Source organism: Sinocyclocheilus anshuiensis, unplaced genomic scaffold (genome assembly GCF_001515605.1).
Source record: "Sinocyclocheilus anshuiensis isolate Anshui unplaced genomic scaffold, SAMN03320099.WGS_v1.1 scaffold2047, whole genome shotgun sequence".
Classification (NCBI taxonomy): Eukaryota; Metazoa; Chordata; class Actinopteri; order Cypriniformes; family Cyprinidae; genus Sinocyclocheilus; species Sinocyclocheilus anshuiensis.
In genome coordinates, this window is record NW_015554063.1 from 1,433,708 (window position 1) to 1,452,704 (window position 18,997).

Here is an 18,997-nt window from a genome sequence, read left to right on the forward strand (position 1 = left end):
AGGAATCAGGGATCAAACGGCTCTGTACGGAGCGACGCTCCAGAAACGGCCCCTCCTACTCCCCCCAACGCTTGTCCGAGTCCCACACACCGGCCTCCGCACTCTCTTTCTTCTTCCACTGGCTGTCTCTGCAAATCTTATCAAATAATTCACATTCTGGAGGGGGGGTGGGGGTGTATACCTGGCCTGTCACTGTGTGCCCCGCATATCCACTCTCCCCATGGTTGGATCTGAATGCCTCCGCTCTGATATTACCCCCGGGCCTCCATAATGGCCGCTGGCTGATAAATGCATCACGGAAGCACAAGCATACAGCAATAGCACTGAGGTGAAAGTGTGCGAATAGAAATTGAAAATGTACAAGTGCATTAGGTGGACAGAGCACGAAAATCCACACGCTGATTATGTCAATCACATGGGAATATGTGATATTGTCAGAGATATTCTGCTGTAAAGACTAATGGTCACCCTAATTGTGATCTTAAGATGGTTGAGCTGCTGTTATAGTGTTGTAAGTCTCACCTGTTCACCCTCTTTGTAGTCTTTGAGAGCCACACATTCGCATCGGTCATCCTCTAGATTGTAGCCAGTCGTAATCTAGAACAGAACAGAACAGGTTTTGTTCATATTTGAGTAACTTAATATACTCCTGAGGTGTATTTTACAACATTATGGACACCTTAGCACTGTCCATTTGTTATCAGACCATCAGCCATAAATGGTCAGCACAAACTTTTTTGCTACTTGAACATAAAATGTAATATTATGTAATAATATTTTATGTAATAAAATGTTAAATATAATTACCACATTAAAATGGTAATTATGAACATTTAGGAATCACAACTGCAAGGCTAGTTTATGAAATATTTCTGTGGGTAAGAATAAGATAAATAAAACAAAACAACAGGGCAAATCCAACAAATAAACGCCACTTATTAAAAGTTATAGAGTCAACCTATTAAAATAACACACCCTAGCAAATACAATCCTTCACTATTAAATCTCTTAAAATCTTCAGAAATCAACTAAATCAAATAAACTGAGTAAATTGTCCGTAAAACACCGCTGGAACACATAGAATGTGTTTTTATTAAACCTTAACCATGGGATTACCAGAAAACCATTTCATTACACATTTTAATGACCGTGATTTTCAATGCACATGATAATTGGAAACAAAACTTCGTTTTAGGATATATAAGTGCATTACAGAATCATATGAACAGAGGCGATATATTGCTCTGTGGCAAGAGCTACAAAGCGCAATCAAAGACAAATTATCCGAATAAATATAAAAGATCCCTTGGGATGATGGCATAATCTACCGAAAAATCACATTAGATGTTCTTGCATTCCTTAAAAGTAAATGTTTTTTTCCTGTACTTCAAGACTGCAATACAAGTGAAAGCACTGTAAACATCCATGTCATGCAGGAATTTATAGAAAAATGGTTCAACTGAATTGGTTGCAAAAGCTTTCTGCTACTCATAAATTATTTTTGATGGGGAGCTCGGTGTTCATTTTGAAGCAGCGCTGCAAACTCACCAGGCCATTGGTGTGGTTGCACATGTCCCAGAGAGGGATGAGGGCCAGTGTGACCCGACTTCCGTCTGCTGTAGGAATCTGGTTCTGACGGGTCATCACAGAGGACACTGCCCACCTGATATACAAATGTCATTGCTTCATTACAGATTCAAAACTGGTGCAATATTTGTAACAGACACAAAACTGGTTGAAATAATGGATAATTTCTGGATCATTTCAAAGTATTGTCTTTGCATTTGATCTACTAAAACGGCTGAACATGTTTGATCTACTAAAACTGCTGAACATGTTAAAGGGAAATATAATGGGAAAACAGGATTTCTCTTGCTCTTTTAAAATCTTTTTGAGTTTAATGTACACCCAAAACAAAATTGCCTTCCCAGTCCACCCAGAACATGTATATAGACACTAATCTGCAAACACAGGTCATTCAAATCTACATGGCATTTACATCACCACCCTCACCATCTCTAGCTAGAATGTTCAGCAAATGATACATTTTATTTATTTATTTGTTACTGTAGATTAATTGATCACCACAAGACAAGTAATGTGTGCTAACAAAATAAACATTCAGTTCTGATGTTCATTCTTCATGCAAAAAGGTTAACCAATCAAAACAGGGGTCATTTGCTTATTAGAATTCTTAAATGTACAAGAGTAAAAATGGCCTGTTTAATTCATAAAGCCAAAGCAAGGGTGAAAAATGGTCATAAAACTGTCTTATTACATTACAAGTGAACTTCAGAGAAAATATTTTTAAAAAGTACATAATATAGCGGCTTTAATAGTCTGCATATTAGGCAATAAAATGACCTTAGATCTGATTTGTCCTGAAGAAAAAAAAAAATGACCGTGATTTTCAATGCACATGATAATTGGAAACAAAACTTCGTTTTAGGATATATAAGTGCATTACAGAATCATATGAACAGAGGCGATATATTGCTCTGTGGCAAGAGCTACAAAGCGCAATCAAAGACAAATTATCCGAATAAATATAAAAGATCCCTTGGGATGATGGCATAATCTACCGAAAAATCACATTAGATGTTCTTGCATTCCTTAAAAGTAAATGTTTTTTTCCTGTACTTCAAGACTGCAATACAAGTGAAAGCACTGTAAACATCCATGTCATGCAGGAATTTATAGAAAAATGGTTCAACTGAATTGGTTGCAAAAGCTTTCTGCTACTCATAAATTATTTTTGATGGGGAGCTCGGTGTTCATTTTGAAGCAGCGCTGCAAACTCACCAGGCCATTGGTGTGGTTGCACATGTCCCAGAGAGGGATGAGGGCCAGTGTGACCCGACTTCCGTCTGCTGTAGGAATCTGGTTCTGACGGGTCATCACAGAGGACACTGCCCACCTGATATACAAATGTCATTGCTTCATTACAGATTCAAAACTGGTGCAATATTTGTAAGACACAAAACTGGTTGAAATAATGGATAATTTCTGGATCATTTCAAAGTATTGTCTTTACATTTGATCTACTAAAACGGCTGAACATGTTTGATCTACTAAAACTGCTGAACATGTTAAAGGGAAATATAATGGGAAAACAGGATTTCTCTTGCTCTTTTAAAATCTTTTTGAGTTTAATGTACACCCAAAACAAAATTGCCTTCCCAGTCCACCCAGAACATGTATATAGACACTAATCTGCAAACACAGGTCATTCAAATCTACATGGCATTTACATCACCACCCTCACCATCTCTAGCTAGAATGTTCAGCAAATGATACATTTTATTTATTTATTTGTTACTGTAGATTAATTGATCACCACAAGACAAGTAATGACACTGGAACCAAAACATAAAATGAACTTGGCAAACTTCAAAAGACAAATCACTTACAGATCTGAATACAAAATAACGTCCTTAATAAAAAACATCTCTGCAACATGAAGATTTCAACTGTAAGTTGTTGTTTTTTAAATATTCTGCTCAACATTGCTAATCCGTTACAGTGAATGTTAAATCAACATCCAGCAAATGTTTGAAAATGTAATTCTCAAATGAGAAACAACTGACCATGGCTTGATGAAAAGCTGATAATTAAATGATTTAAAAAAATAAAAATAATAATAATAATAATGTTTTTTTTTTTTTAAATAACACTTTCCACACAAAATGAAATATTTTATTAGTTTACCTGCATGCCATGTGGCTATTAACCAAACAAAGAACTGTGAACGTGAATATTTTGTTAAATTATTAAAATATTAACATAAAATATCAGGGGATACTTTAAATACTAGTAAACTAGCTGACACAAAAACGGGGGAATCCCTGCAGTAACCAGTCAAGACTCATTAAGCTTGAACAGTACAAAACAATTCAGTGAATAGTAATATAAATTATAATGTTTGTCATTATTGCATGACATCAGAAGACTTCTTTTATGGTGCTTTTAAATTCATGCTACAAGCTTTTGTTGTATGGAAAAGAGCAGAATGAACACCGCAAAACATCTCCTTTTGTGTTCCATGGAAAAAAAAGTCATACAGGTTTGGAATGACAACAAGGTGAGTAAATGACAGTTTTACAACCTTTCGAATACAATGCGAAGGTTTCCAGGTAATGCGCTCCTTCACAGATGTCTCCGAGACGTATCTGTGCTTACTGGAAAGGGGGCACAAACTCCTTCTGTCAACCAAGTTGCACCATTAGGCTCGTAAACTGAGGAATAAAAGCATGAAATGCAAGCGCTCAGAAGTAGTGGCTAACTTTTACCTTGATCTACTAAAACGGCTGAACATGTTTGATCTACTAAAACTGCTGAACATGTTAAAGGGAAATATAATGGGAAAACAGGATTTCTCTTGCTCTTTTAAAATCTTTTTGAGTTTAATGTACACCCAAAACAAAATTGCCTTCCCAGTCCACCCAGAACATGTATATAGACACTAATCTGCAAACACAGGTCATTCAAATCTACATGGCATTTACATCACCACCCTCACCATCTCTAGCTAGAATGTTCAGCAAATGATACATTTTATTTATTTATTTGTTACTGTAGATTAATTGATCACCACAAGACAAGTAATGTGTGCTAACAAAATAAACATTCAGTTCTGATGTTCATTCTTCATGCAAAAAGGTTAACCAATCAAAACAGGGGTCATTTGCTTATTAGAATTCTTAAATGTACAAGAGTAAAAATGGCCTGTTTAATTCATAAAGCCAAAGCAAGGGTGAAAAATGGTCATAAAACTGTCTTATTACATTACAAGTGAACTTCAGAGAAAATATTTTTAAAAAGTACATAATATAGCGGCTTTAATAGTCTGCATATTAGGCAATAAAATGACCTTAGATCTGATTTGTCCTGAAGAAAAAAAAAAGGTCTTATCTAGTCTAAATAATCTGGACGTAATTTATTAAAAGAAACTTCATGAAGTCCACCGAAGACAACATTAGCTGTGACAAGACGCTATTCCATTCTCTTCACACATTACCCAACGAGAGCACAGACTTGCATCATATTCAACAATCTGAAGATGAAAGGGGACCAATGATAAATTATTCCTTCACAGATAATTTGGTGCTAATGAAAGAACAATGAGAACAAACGTCTCATTTTTAAAGGCCATCGCGTAGCCCTACAACCAACCTATGGCTCGTCTTCCTGCTCTTTTCTTTGTTTGAACCTCAGCAGGGAAGAGAAGTTCCACTTTTTTTTAACATGGTAGGACATTTCAACCAACCTGTAGTCGTCAAAGGTAAAAGCATCCTTCAAGGGCAGTTTGCTGGCATTCGGATGAGTCTGGGAATTGAAGATGAAGAACACAGAGAGTGGAGGGAAGGAAAAAGGAGAAAAGAGAGAGTAAAGGACAAGAGAGAAGGAGATATGGAGGTAGATGGGGAAAGGAGGAAAGAAAGAGCAAGAAAAAAAAAAAAAAAAAAAATCAGTCAGGGGAATTTCATTATGGGGCTGCCTAACAGAGTTACAGTGAATGTTAAATCAACATCCAGCAAATGTTTGAAAATGTAATTCTCAAATGAGAAACAACTGACCATGGCTTGATGAAAAGCTGATAATTAAATGATTTAAAAAAATAAAAATAATAATAATAATAATGTTTTTTTTTTTTTAAATAACACTTTCCACACAAAATGAAATATTTTATTAGTTTACCTGCATGCCATGTGGCTATTAACCAAACAAAGAACTGTGAACGTGAATATTTTGTTAAATTATTAAAATATTAACATAAAATATCAGGGGATACTTTAAATACTAGTAAACTAGCTGACACAAAAACGGGGGAATCCCTGCAGTAACCAGTCAAGACTCATTAAGCTTGAACAGTACAAAACAATTCAGTGAATAGTAATATAAATTATAATGTTTGTCATTATTGCATGACATCAGAAGACTTCTTTTATGGTGCTTTTAAATTCATGCTACAAGCTTTTGTTGTATGGAAAAGAGCAGAATGAACACCGCAAAACATCTCCTTTTGTGTTCCATGGAAAAAAAAGTCATACAGGTTTGGAATGACAACAAGGTGAGTAAATGACAGTTTTACAACCTTTCAAATACAATGCGAAGGTTTCCAGGTAATGCGCTCCTTCACAGATGTCTCCGAGACGTATCTGTGCTTACTGGAAAGGGGGCACAAACTCCTTCTGTCAACCAAGTTGCACCATTAGGCTCGTAAACTGAGGAATAAAAGCATGAAATGCAAGCGCTCAGAAGTAGTGGCTAACTTTTACCTTCCACGTCTCTCCCCATTAATCAACTTTCCTGACACTAATTGAGCCCTGTATTCCCCCTCACTGCTCTAGAACCCACACACACTTAGCGAAGACGGTGAAACCATGTGGCCACATCATATCTTTACCTGTGACTCAGTGTGTCGGCAGAGTACAGTCCAGTTTTGACATTGTTGTAGCCCTACAGCAGAGCATAAGAACTTGTACTTCTCTGTGAGCAACCAGGCAAAGGTCTAACACGCTCAGGTGGATGAAGGTCTACAGGTCAGCTGTGAATTCGTAAAGCACGATATAATAACAGAGCAAAGCCTGTCCACTTCCTTTCATTTTAACCCCAATTCTGGCAACAGGCTGACTTGGTAGTAGCGCTCACGCAGGGTGATGGACAACCATTAAAAGATAAGCATTGGGTAAAGCCAACGAGTAAGAATTCAGTGACTTGGGTTTGAGCCTCACAATGCAGATGAAGGGAAGTGGTTCATGTAAGGATGGGAACCGGAAAAAAAAAAAAAAAAAAAAGCATATTACAGGTTTTGACGGAAGTAATAGGGCAAATCTCCAGAGAGTCACAAGCAGTTCTCCAAACTTCCTGTAATAAGATGTGCTGAGGCATCTTTGAACATCGGTAACCATTATAGGCCACCTGAAAAGGGTTAAAGTGCCATTAATGATATTTTCAGCCCTCTGAGAACTGAATACTCGAGTGCCCGAGTACCGTAATAGATTCAATTAAGGCAATAATTAGTTGAACAGAGTGATAAACCTCAGGGGGAAGGGCTGCAGAAAGGCCATGAAGAGGTCTGCCCGGATCCCTCAGAGCACTGTGGGTTAGGATAAGGCCTCTAGTCTGGAAAAATGTAGGATGTGCGCACATACAGAGGTAGTTTGAGACGGCACGTTTGATGAGGTGTAGTTTTTGGAGATAAAGGGCAGCTGCACCGCTGCAGGTTCAGCTGGTGATGCATTAGCATCACCAGAGAGAGGTAATTCATCATGTGCCACAATGGCACCGCGGCTCAGAGAGAGACGAGGGGGGAACAGCCCTGTAAATCAATTAGAAAACAAAAGCTCCCACCACGAGCGCCTGCTCTCCTTAACGAGGATGGCGGGAAACGCGGCTAATTGGCCGGTGGCCTCCAGGAGGTCTTTCTGGAGCCGAGATCCCCAAGCACCCCATCCGCCGCACTGGCCGACATTAGAGAGCTCGTCATCCGTGCGCATGCTGAGGTTCAAACGGGATTGATTTTAGTCCTTACTTCCGTTACGTCGACTGTTTCAACATTCGACTTTGTGCATAAAAATGATGAAACGAACGTCGTCGTTCAACATCGCAAACTCTCCCTTATTTTCCGAGCTGCATCAGGAAGGTCAGAGAGAGGGGGTGGGATGAGAGCATACCACTGGGACCCTGTTCATTTCTCATCAACAGCAGCAGATGCAGCACACCAAGGTTACTTTGCATTCGCTGCATACCGGGGTCACCTTATGAGGTTCACCTCCCCCGCCCACACACACACACACAAGCATCCAGCCCCAGTGAGAAAGGCGCGGCTATCATTGGTCCCCCGCGGACACGGGATGTGCTTGGATACTCCTCGGAGGGCACCCGGCGTTGACAACAGCCTATCCCCTCTTCACGCAGTCAAATATATATATAAAAAGCTCCTCAATTCCAGCAGGTGAAGGGCCTTGCTTTCTCAGTTCTTCCCGAGGAGAAGCAGAGAGGAGGGGGGAGGGAGGGACCAGATAAAGCAGGCGGTGGGAGAAGAAGGGGGGGCTGGGGTTGTCAGTCATGTGTGGAAGGTACAATCAGGTCAATTCAATTCAAAGCCAATGTGACAACCTAATTTTCCAGCCCGGTCATCTGCGGCCGCCTCAGAAGGGAGGCTGACATTGACAGTAGTCATTACAGTGACACTGGCTCCCAACCTGAAGAGCCTAGAGGAGAGTAGCGCACGCATCCAGCCCCAGCGAGGAACGCGCGGCTATCATTGGTCCCCCGCGGACACGGGAGGCACTCTGATACTCCTCGGAGGGCACCCGGCGTTGACAACAGCCTATCCCTCTTCACGCAGGCAAATATATATATAAAAAGCTCCTCAATTCCAGCAGGTGAAGGGCCTTGCTTTCTGAGTTCTTCCCGAGAAGAAGCCGGGAGGAGGGGGGAGGCAGGGACCAGATAAAGCAGGCGGTGGGAGGAAGCAGAAGAAGGAGGGGATGCTGGGGTTGTCAGTCATGTGTGGAAGGTACAATCAGGTCAATTCAATTCAAAGCCAATGCGACAAGCTAATTTTCCAGCCCGGTCATCTGCGGCCGCCTCAGAAGAGAGGCTGGCATTGACAGTAGTCATTACAGTGACACTGGCTCCCAACCTGAAGAGCAGAGAGGAGAGGAGCGGACAGGACACTCACCGAAGGGCCAGCAAGACAACCCTCCCCCTCAACTGAACCTCTCTAGAAAAAAAAATACAGAGCTTTAGATGAGCAAAAAAAAGTTACATGTTCATTTCTCTCCGAACTCCTACTCGAATGCACGCAGAATGAATCTTTGTTCATTAAAATGTGCGATCAGTGTGTAATTCATTACACCAATAGGTCATGAGGTCCTCCAGCTTTATTTTAGCAATACAAACTTTAACCAAGTTCGTTTCATTTAGACCAGTATCTTTAGCTTAACTCACTTCTGCCACCTAATGGACAATAAAACGTTCACTGCATATGCAAATTGATTAACTTTTTGATGACTGATGCTGACGGCTTAAAGTAGAAGATGCATATATTCCAGTTTATTGTGTTTCCTGTTATTTGTCTCAGTCGTTGTATAGAAAACGGTATAAATACACTTGATTAAAGTTATTAACAGAGTACGAGAAACAATAATACTGCTCCTAATTACACTCCAACCACCTTTTATAAACTAGAAAACATTTAATAAAGAAAATGCCAGCAGATTTGCAGACAAAATGACAAATACATTAACTATTTGCATGAATATTTGATGCCTTATCTTGACATTAATGTGAAATATTAGTTTATTTTCCCTAATTGACAGTCATCTAATGAAAGAAACAAAATGTACCGGCAGAGATTTTGAATGAAAATTGGGGAGAACTGGAAGAGCATATTATTGCTTCCTTAATAGCCAAGAGGAGGTCCAAGAAACAGGATAAAATCTATTGGACAGATTACGTCCCATTGAAATGAACTGCCATCTCAATGTGTCATTTAATAATCATAAATCTGCATATTCAAGATTTTCATCACAACACTGAAATTCCTTTTTATGGTCATATAATGCACTTTTTGTAACCAAAGTGGAAAGAACGTGCGTTTTAAAACTTAAGAGTTAGGCTACCACTGAATATTAAGCACAGATATTTCACTGGATTTATTTAAAAACAAAACTCAACATTTCTGATTACTGTTTAGTTGAATTGTGGAAACAAGCATATGAGATAAGAAGATATTCTAGTCTAGAAGTAAATTTCTATTGTTCCTTATTAAAGCAGAGTAAAAAGTATCATACCATTTGGCATATCATAGTCTTTTCTAACACCAAATCTAACAATTTTGCACATGCATGTTGTTATTTAAAAGCAAACTAATTCATGCTCATGTTTTGCTTTGAACACTACATTAAGGGATAAACATCTCCCCCTGCTGGCCAAAGATTGCCACTGTGGCACTGTCTCTGAGCCATGTCAATGGCAGCTTATCAGGGGCCCTGAAATTGGGTGCAATAGGGCATTATAAAGCTCCTTTTACCCATCTCCAATGTGCCTTCAACGGCAGGGATCCTTTTAAAACTGGATTTCCTCACCTCAGCAGACAGCAGTGTAAAGGACAGCTATTCATGTGGCTAGAGAGTCTGAATAACTTGTGGCGCTGATTGCTTAAAGAGCCCTGCACTCAAAACGGCTGGCAGTCCATGTATGAGACACAGATAGGGCTATCAGTCACCGCACTCATCAAAACTGCCAAAATATGAGCACAACTCTATGAGTCAACAGAAGAAAGTTTTGTGCACTTTTTGTGGTGTATTCAGGGATATCTATAGCTGAAAAGGAGACTAGATGCTTACGTTAGACCTACATTAACCTCTTAGGTTATTTAGGTAAATGTAAATATGTGTAAAACGGTATGCAGAAGGCAAAAGTGTCTGATTTAAGCTATTAAAAAAAAGTCACATAAATCACACCACATTGCATTTTCCATAAACAAAAGGCTTTAAATTAATTTAATGTTTTTTTTTTAAATGCATTTATACATGTAAAAAATGTTTTTGGCAGTAAAATGAATTAATTCAGTTAAAGGGGTCTATGATGTTGCTAAAAAGAACATTATTTTGTGTATTGAAATCGCATCATATGACCCCTTTAAGATTTTCACTGTCACGTTTTCATTTGTCACTCTCTAAATTCAGGGTATATACAGGAATCATGGAGTTAAATTTAATACCTTTTAAGACCTTTTTAAGACTCTTTCTATACATTTTAAGACCTCATCGCCAGTTTTAATCGGTTACATCGGCGACACTTTAACTTACATTTACTATATATTGATTGTAAGCGCAACTAAACAGACTTACTTTGTGATAACTCCTTATCAATGCAACATAATTCAGAAGGGGGGAACGAAGCACAAGAGAAATAATTGAGTGACTAACCAATGCAACCCCCAACACGAGCTGCAGAAGTCAGATTTGACTAATCACGGGTCAAAGGTAAGGAGAGATAACTGACAAGACGTTGGAGGATTTGCTCCTCAACAGATCCCGAGCTCATTGACAAATATCTTTTATCGTAGGATGTGCTCCCTTTACACAGTGCGCGCGCGATCACGAAATCGAAAGTGAAAGTGAACTACGACTGAGAGCGCTCATTCAAATGGGATTTAAATACCCCACATATTGATAGCGGCGCCCTGATGCGCGAAAATTATATACAATATTAGAATGTTTGCGGGAGCGGACACAAAAATCGCGGGAGTGGATGGGAGCATGAGGTAATGGTCAGAATTTCAGCGTGAGCGGGATCAACAAGCCCCGCGCTATCACGCAGCGGCGCAGTCAGTCAGTGAGAGCCTTAACAGATGAAGTCAAATCTTGTGGGATTCCATAAATAAAATACACAGAACTCCACTATTCGGACAAATATACATAATGAAAAGATGATACAAAATGTAATACCTTGGAAAATGGCATTTAAGACTTTTTAATAATTATTAAGGGCCTTAATTTTCTCTAAATTGATTTATCAACTTTTAATACTTTTTAAGACCCTGCGGACACCCTGAAATTTAAAACCTAGCTAAATGAATCAGTTGGGGGAAAAACATAAATTAATTTATATTAACAGACACATATACACCAACAATTAAGAGAGAATCTGTGTGACTTACTTGGATGACTTTGTAGAAGTAGGCATACTGCCGCGCTGTGTTTTTGTATTGACTGAGTACGTCCTGTATGGCTTGTGTGGCCAGCAGGTGGCGCACTTCCTCCTCTTCAAAGTACAGGGGTGTGTCATAGTCAGCAGGCAGTGTCTTGATGTAGGGCAGCCAAGGTGAGCTGGGATTGGACCGTTCACACAGCAAGTGTAGAGCCAGAGTCACATTGCCCATGGCCTGAAGGATCCGGTCTTGACTGTACAGCGGCCCTGTGAATAAAAGGTGAACTTAGGAGTCAGTCTGTGAAAATGTTCAAATGTTTTCTAGACACAACTAAGGTTCTTTTCACTTTTGCTATCACACTAGGTTTTGCTTTGGACCTGTGTAATTTAGCTGAAAGCTTTGTATGTTTGAAAGCCTAAGAGTGCAACCAGGAACCACACTGAGGAGAATTAAAGGAGTTCATATCAGGTCATGTAAACCACAGTACAGTTGGTACCATTTTCAAAATGTACCATTGTGCAGACAGTTCAGAAAAACATATCCGTGTTCTAACCAGTGTTGTTTTTGTTAACTAAAACTATCAAAAATAATTTTCAGTAATTGAAATAAAGCTGAAGCAAAACATAAATATTACATGAAAAAAAAAATTAAAGTCTAATAAATTTTCTGTGGTAATCAACAGCATGTCACAGATGCTGTCGACAGAGTTAAAAGTTGTATTTAACATTCCTGGAACAATAAAGTAACATTTATATAAACGTGGTCTCCATTTTCTCTGTGGGGAGAGATGTGACATGTCATTGTCAGAGTTTGAGGTCAAAGATTGACATTGCTATAACTATGCAAACTCACCAAGGACAGAGTCCTTGGCAGATTCTACAGTCATCAGCATTTTTCTAGGGATCCACAGGAACAGCTCCTCTGCCTGAAATGGACAGAAAATGTTACATACAAATTTAGTTTAATTACAGGGCTAGTCCTTTCATGACACATTCAAATTCCAATTTTTTTAAATTTCTTAAATTTTTTTTAAATCTTAAAAATGCATTTTATATCTAGCAATTAGCAAAAGCAACTGAAAACGTCAATGAGACTAACTGTAGCAGCCATTCAAAACCATCTGAACATTGACTCAATCAAGTCTGGAGGTAAAGTATGATGTGCAGTGATCAATAACCTCTATATATTCCCTTCTAAAGCATTAACAAGGACGATGGTGAAAACAGCTATGATCAATACATATACACACCGGTAATTACCACTTGGTCACTGACCATTAAGAAGGACCACACAAATAATTACCATCTACTGTATCTACAACCAATATATAAGATGAGTTGCTGTAGGTGTAGGTGACAGAAAAAGCCAGCATGTCGCACAATGGACTGAATCTCAATAATACACAAGTGTTTGATGCCAGAAAGACTACCAGCATGAGATCTGGTTCATATTGCAGCTTATTTTGGCGAGGAACAGCCCATTTAGAGACAAAGGCGCTGCAAGAACTGAACTTGTAAAAATAATAAACCCAGATAAAAAAAACGATGTATCCAACATATTGCATAACTAAAATAGTCTAAAAAGTCGAACTAAAATAGACTTTTATCCATTTTACCATCAAACAATCCCTGGGCTGGCTGAGAAAGAGACCAACCTTGATATCTCTGGCGGCCTTCAGGCCATATCCTTCATCTGCAAAGTTGGAGATCTCAAAACAGTCACAAGAAGCCCCGCATTCTGCACCCCAGGTCATCAGCTCGGAGAAAAAGTCCTCCCTGGTTCCCTCGAATGATACTGACATCCCTGAGGAAATAATACTATCCCAACATTAGCTAATTTAGCTATTGTATGTATACTGAACATCAGCGTGAGAAGTTTTCTCTGGTAATGAATTCCATTATTCTATGGCACTCTACTGTATTATGTTACTGTAAAACCACACAAGTGGACCTAAACAGTGCTACCTATTACTCTTGTGTATCCTGCTGCATAATGTGCCATTTAACATTTATTCTAATGGATATTTATGTGTTCTAATGTACATCTCTGAGACTCCCACTGAGTATTTTATTAAGTAATGTGATAGGATCTTACTCAAGTCATGTAACCGAAGATATTTCTGTGTCTGCCACAGTACAATAACTTACTGTGTATGAGCATATTATAGTCATTCTATCAGATAAAGAAATGTGTAACATGCCATCTTTTGTGCTGATAAGACTTCTCATACTCTGGTGTTTCTCTTAAAAGAACCAAAAAAAAGCTATTATTAATTCACCCTCATGTTGTTCCAAAACATTTTTATAGCAAAATTAACAGGCCAAAAACAAATGGCCAAGCTATCATTTGGCTTGAAAATAATCGAAAAATAGTGCATGAGCCATATTGACGACTTTTATTGTTCTTCTTTGACAGGTTTGAAGATTTACAGGATCCATCTCTATTCACTTGCATTGTGCGGGAAAAGATCTTCAAAGACATTCTGTATAATTTCTCATTCACCCAGAAAAAAAGTCATAAGCACAAGAAAATTGCAGAATTAATTTCACATCTGGGTGTTCCACACCATCTGCTTTTTTCCGACCTCTTTTTTATTGCAACTAGGACAGTTTAATACTTTACTCCTTAAAAATGGCCAATGGAAAATCACAAGGCAAACCATGCTACGTAAAAGCTTCAAAACTGCTAAATCATATTAATATGAAGCAACTGTGTACCTTTCTGTTTCTTACGGATCTTCTCCACCAGAGCTCGGATCTGAACATATTCCTCCCACTCTTTCCCAGGAGAGGGAGCAGCGCTGCTACACTCTGAATGGGGGAAAGAAAATAAAAAACATTGCAATAAGTTTATATTTAACAATCACTTATGCTTAGATTAACAAAACACAATGATTGACTATGGGGGGAAACAGCTTAGTGCTCCATATTAAAGAAATAGTTCACCAAAAATAAATGAAAATTTGCTGAAAAGTTACTTAAACTCAGGCCATCCAAGATGTAGATGAGTTTATTTCTACATCAGATTCAGAACAGATTTGGAGAAATTTAGCATTACATCACCTGCTCACCAATGGATCCTGTGTAATGAATGGGTGCCGTCAGAATAACTGACAGCTAAAAAAAACAACCTACAAGTAATCCACATGACTCCAATCTATCAATTAACATCTTGTGAAATTAAAAGCTGTGCATTTCACTTGAGAAAGCAATATTATGGATAGAGGACTTGCATTTTAGCCAGAAGCAACAATTTGAAGTTAAAAATATCTTGATGGATTTATTTATTACAAACACAGCTTTTCGCTTTGACGTTAATTAATGGACTGGAGTTGTGTGGTTTACTTGCGGATTATTGTAATGTTTTTATCAGCTGTTTGGACCGTTTGGATTCTGACGGCACCCATTCACCGCAGAGGATCCATTGGTGATCAAGCAACGTAATGCTAAATTTCTCCAAATCTGCTCCAATGCAAAAAAACAACTTTTCAGAAAATTTTTTTTTTGGGGTGAACTATTCCTTTAAGTACATTTAATATAAAGGATGGTCTTTATTATAAACAAGTCCATGTCCTCCATAAAATGAGACACGCAAATTCGAAGAGCTGTTTGACACAGTAGTTACAAATTTGGACTGATAACCAAATGATTCCATGAAATACCACCATACCCTTGAGCACTTAACCTCAGGTGGCACCATTCGGATAAAAGCTTCAGATTATTAAATACTAAATAGATTTTCTTAAACATAAAGAAACCATTCTAACTAAAGAGGCTCAATTTTCAGTATCCAGCTGCATACTTTTTTGCCATAACAAATATTATAACAATCATGTGATGCGATTATGGCATAATCACAAAAGCCTTTTGTGTACCAGTGATGCACAGTGTTGCTCCTCATGAGAGTAATTCATCCAACAGTATATCAGAACAAGAATGCAGCCATAATGCTGTATACTCACTCTGCAGCAGTTCAGAGATTAAATTCATCATCTCTTTCGGAGAAACCGCAGCTGTGGCCCCAGTCCCTGATTTCTGGGTCTTCACTCGACTCTTTTTACCCATCTTGCTGGTCTGGGAGAGAGGATGGCTGTAATAATAGCAAGTTGAAAGCAACAAAACGAATAAAAAACAAATTAAATGGGATTATATTTAATTAGAGTAAAAATCAAGCTACAACATGACCAGGTTTCATATCTGCTTCATGCAACCTAGAAGGCTGTACAATAAATGAGCCAATAGTCTGAGAAGTACTGACTTTTCACCTCTTATAAATATTTAGGTCCAGTGGACTAGGTACAGTATATTCATAACGAAATGGTAGAAACATGTGAATATGTGAATGTTTCACATCCAAATAATCTCTGAACCTAGAATTACTGCCAAGAAAGGTTAATGGTCTCTGTGAGGGATTATACGGATGGCTACAGTGAGCCAAAGGGCACTAAATCAGGTACTTTGTTGTAAACACTGAACATGTGGCTTGCATGAAACTCATCAAATACAACAAACTTGTGTCATTAACATAAAACTTCCATGCAGTTAAATTAAATAATGACTCCTATGGCAGCTGTTCCCATATTTCAAAAACGGTCTGGCTGCTCCAACTGTACAAATTTGGGCAACGCGCAACAGCATATCGGCCTAGTAAACCATAAGTCTTGAAATCTTTGTTGTTGTTGTTGTTGTTGTTATGATAGCAATCACTCATTAATAAATCAAAAATATAGAAAAAACATGATTGGACCATTTTATTTATTTAAAATGCTGTTTCTCAGAGACGAATACATAAGCCGCCAATATTTCGACCATGGATATGTCCATCAAATACCCCAAGCCAACTGTTTACTAAACAATGACAGGCCCAATTGTATTACTGAACTGAACAAATTGGATTGAAACACTTAAAAGTAAGCTACTTAAGAGAGAACCAGCAGCAGCAGCACTGCAACTATACTGGCTGACAGCATTAGATAGCAAAAGACATGCAACAAACAACATAAATTGTACATATCAAAATTCAAAATACGAGATCAGTATATTAGATAATGATCTAAGCAGATTGATGCCTTAAAATAACTCCGCTTGGCCCAATGCATTCATTCATTCAAACCCACCAGTAGATGATCACCTGCTTCACATTACACACTATTGCACTGCATGTCAGTCTTCATTTTAAACACTGGGTGGTCAAGTGATCATGAATTATCCAAATGCATGAATTAATACCTCAAGAAACATACAATCCATACATTCATTCATTCATATTTACATCCATTCATCTATCTGTCTGTCTATGGCCCAAGTGTCTCAAAACCTGGTTAGTTGACTACATTAACATAATTTTAGGGCATCATAGGCAAATCTGAAACGTTCATACTGTATTTTAAACGTTCAACAACATTTCTGGGAGCGTACTGAACGCTTTAAGCACGCCTACGACGCCCAGATATGCTTCCTAGGTAGGCTGCTCACAAGATTTTGAGACACATTCAATGTGTTAATAACCAGTAGTTATTCTTGTATTTCGCAATTTGTTGAATTACACACCCTTCATAGCGTACATTTGCGACGCATTTGCAGGCATGTGGCTTATTATATGATGTTTAACTATCATAAACACCTCGTGCACATTTGCAAATATTATTTAATCCGATTGAACAGCAAAACTACCTTCCAATTGACTGCACGGATCCTTCTTTCAACCTGGAATTCAATCCTCTTCTGCTCGCTCTGCTGGTAAAAACTAACTTACTTCAGAGGCAAAGCCACGCCCTAATACACTTTTCAAAAAGCGGATTGGCCCATTGTTGCGTTTGTCCCGCCTTAAACTTGTACAGAAGCGTATTATAATTGGGTAATGTTCCACACGCAACTGCTTACGTGTGAGATAATTGGTTAAAGCGTAAAATATATTTCACATCGCTAAACTGTCAGCATCTATTGGTTCGCGTTAAGGCGGTACCCGTTTGCAGTGACTTTACTGGTAGTGAGAGGAGTCGATGCCGTACGGTCAGATTTACAAGGTTGGTTTGACTACACAACAGAAAAGGCTTGTGTGCCTTGTGATTGGAAGTTTACTTTGGGTTCATAAAGTGACCATAAAAGGATAAAGTCTGCGCAACGTGATTCGCGGAGGAAACCGTCAATAATAGCCACAACATGTAAAACGTAACGCATGTAACATATTGTTGTAAACCATTTATAATTTCTATTGTGTTTTAATGTGATTTATAATGTGTTTAATAATAGTTAATACTTTAATAAATCAATTATTCGTATTTTTTATACCACTTTACAATGTATAATTTCTCTTTTTGACTTCATACATTTATATTTTTATATATTTACAAATTGTGAGCATGTAGGAGGACACATTTTTACGTAAATGTAATACAGGGTTGGAAAATGGACAACCTCGTATAGAATGAATTAAGAATAAAACAGCTCATACAATATTTAATTGGACCTTCTAGGGTTGGGAAATAACATATTCTGAAGTTTAAACACCTAATTTCTCTGATCATTTGCTGGAAAAGACAAAAACTCAAGTCATTCAACTCCAGCAAACCCCCAGTAGATGGCAGACTCTGCACTTTTTCTACTGTTCATTTCATACAACTCAAAAAGGAGACGAGACTTTATACAAAGAGAAGGATTGTTTTATTTCAAATCTACAAGATGGTTATTTGCAATTTATTTAGAATTTTTATTAGCTAAAATACAGGTCCATTCTCAGCTACATACAGCTTATTAAAATATAAACGCATGCTAGTTACAGGTATTCTACAGTAATAGTAGTTATTTACATTGCGCTGAATTGTATGTCCTAGCTTCATGTGTTTCACGTACAGATGAGCTACACAGAACATTGAATTTCATGAAAGATTCAAACATCAAATCCTTATTCACAAAAGAAGCAGTGCATTTGAAAAGAAAATAGGAAAATGTCAGCATTTCAGATTCTTTTGTGCTTTAAACTGAACAAATACAAAAACGTCAGTAGTTGTGTATTCTAGATCTGTTTATAAAGGACACTTTCAACTGGATTTCAAAAATAGTTTTAATGTATGTGTGTAGTTCAACACCAATGATTTAGGTATTGTGTTCACATGGAACACTTCACAGCATAGCAGAGACAATATTACTGTGTTGTTAATAGCACATACTGTTTTACTGACCCAAATTCATAACGTATCCTTTTCATAAAAATATGCAACTATTTTCTTTACTTATTCAAATGTTTGCTGCTCATTTTGTTCTATTACTTTTGTCTCAATTACTGTTCTTTTTAACCTTCTATTCATTGATGGTTTCCACAACTGAGCAG

General features: G+C 38.0%; 1 protein-coding gene across 1 annotated transcript in view; it reads right to left on the reverse strand.

Moving 5' to 3' along the window:
- setd3 (SET domain containing 3, actin histidine methyltransferase) overlaps positions 1 to 17,412 on the reverse strand; it is a 28,596-nt gene extending 11,184 nt beyond the window's left edge. The window contains exons 1-9 of the mRNA XM_016460548.1: positions 17,341 to 17,412; positions 15,630 to 15,757; positions 14,386 to 14,478; positions 13,323 to 13,471; positions 12,521 to 12,593; positions 11,678 to 11,934; positions 5,267 to 5,325; positions 2,803 to 2,917; positions 523 to 597 (exon numbers count right to left, since the gene is read on the reverse strand). Of these exons, the coding sequence (XP_016316034.1) occupies positions 523 to 597; positions 2,803 to 2,917; positions 5,267 to 5,325; positions 11,678 to 11,934; positions 12,521 to 12,593; positions 13,323 to 13,471; positions 14,386 to 14,478; positions 15,630 to 15,732 (924 nt within the window). The 5' untranslated portion in view covers positions 15,733 to 15,757; positions 17,341 to 17,412. The remainder of the gene's footprint in view (positions 1 to 522; positions 598 to 2,802; positions 2,918 to 5,266; positions 5,326 to 11,677; positions 11,935 to 12,520; positions 12,594 to 13,322; positions 13,472 to 14,385; positions 14,479 to 15,629; positions 15,758 to 17,340) is intronic.
- Positions 17,413 to 18,997: the final 1,585 nt, after the last annotated feature.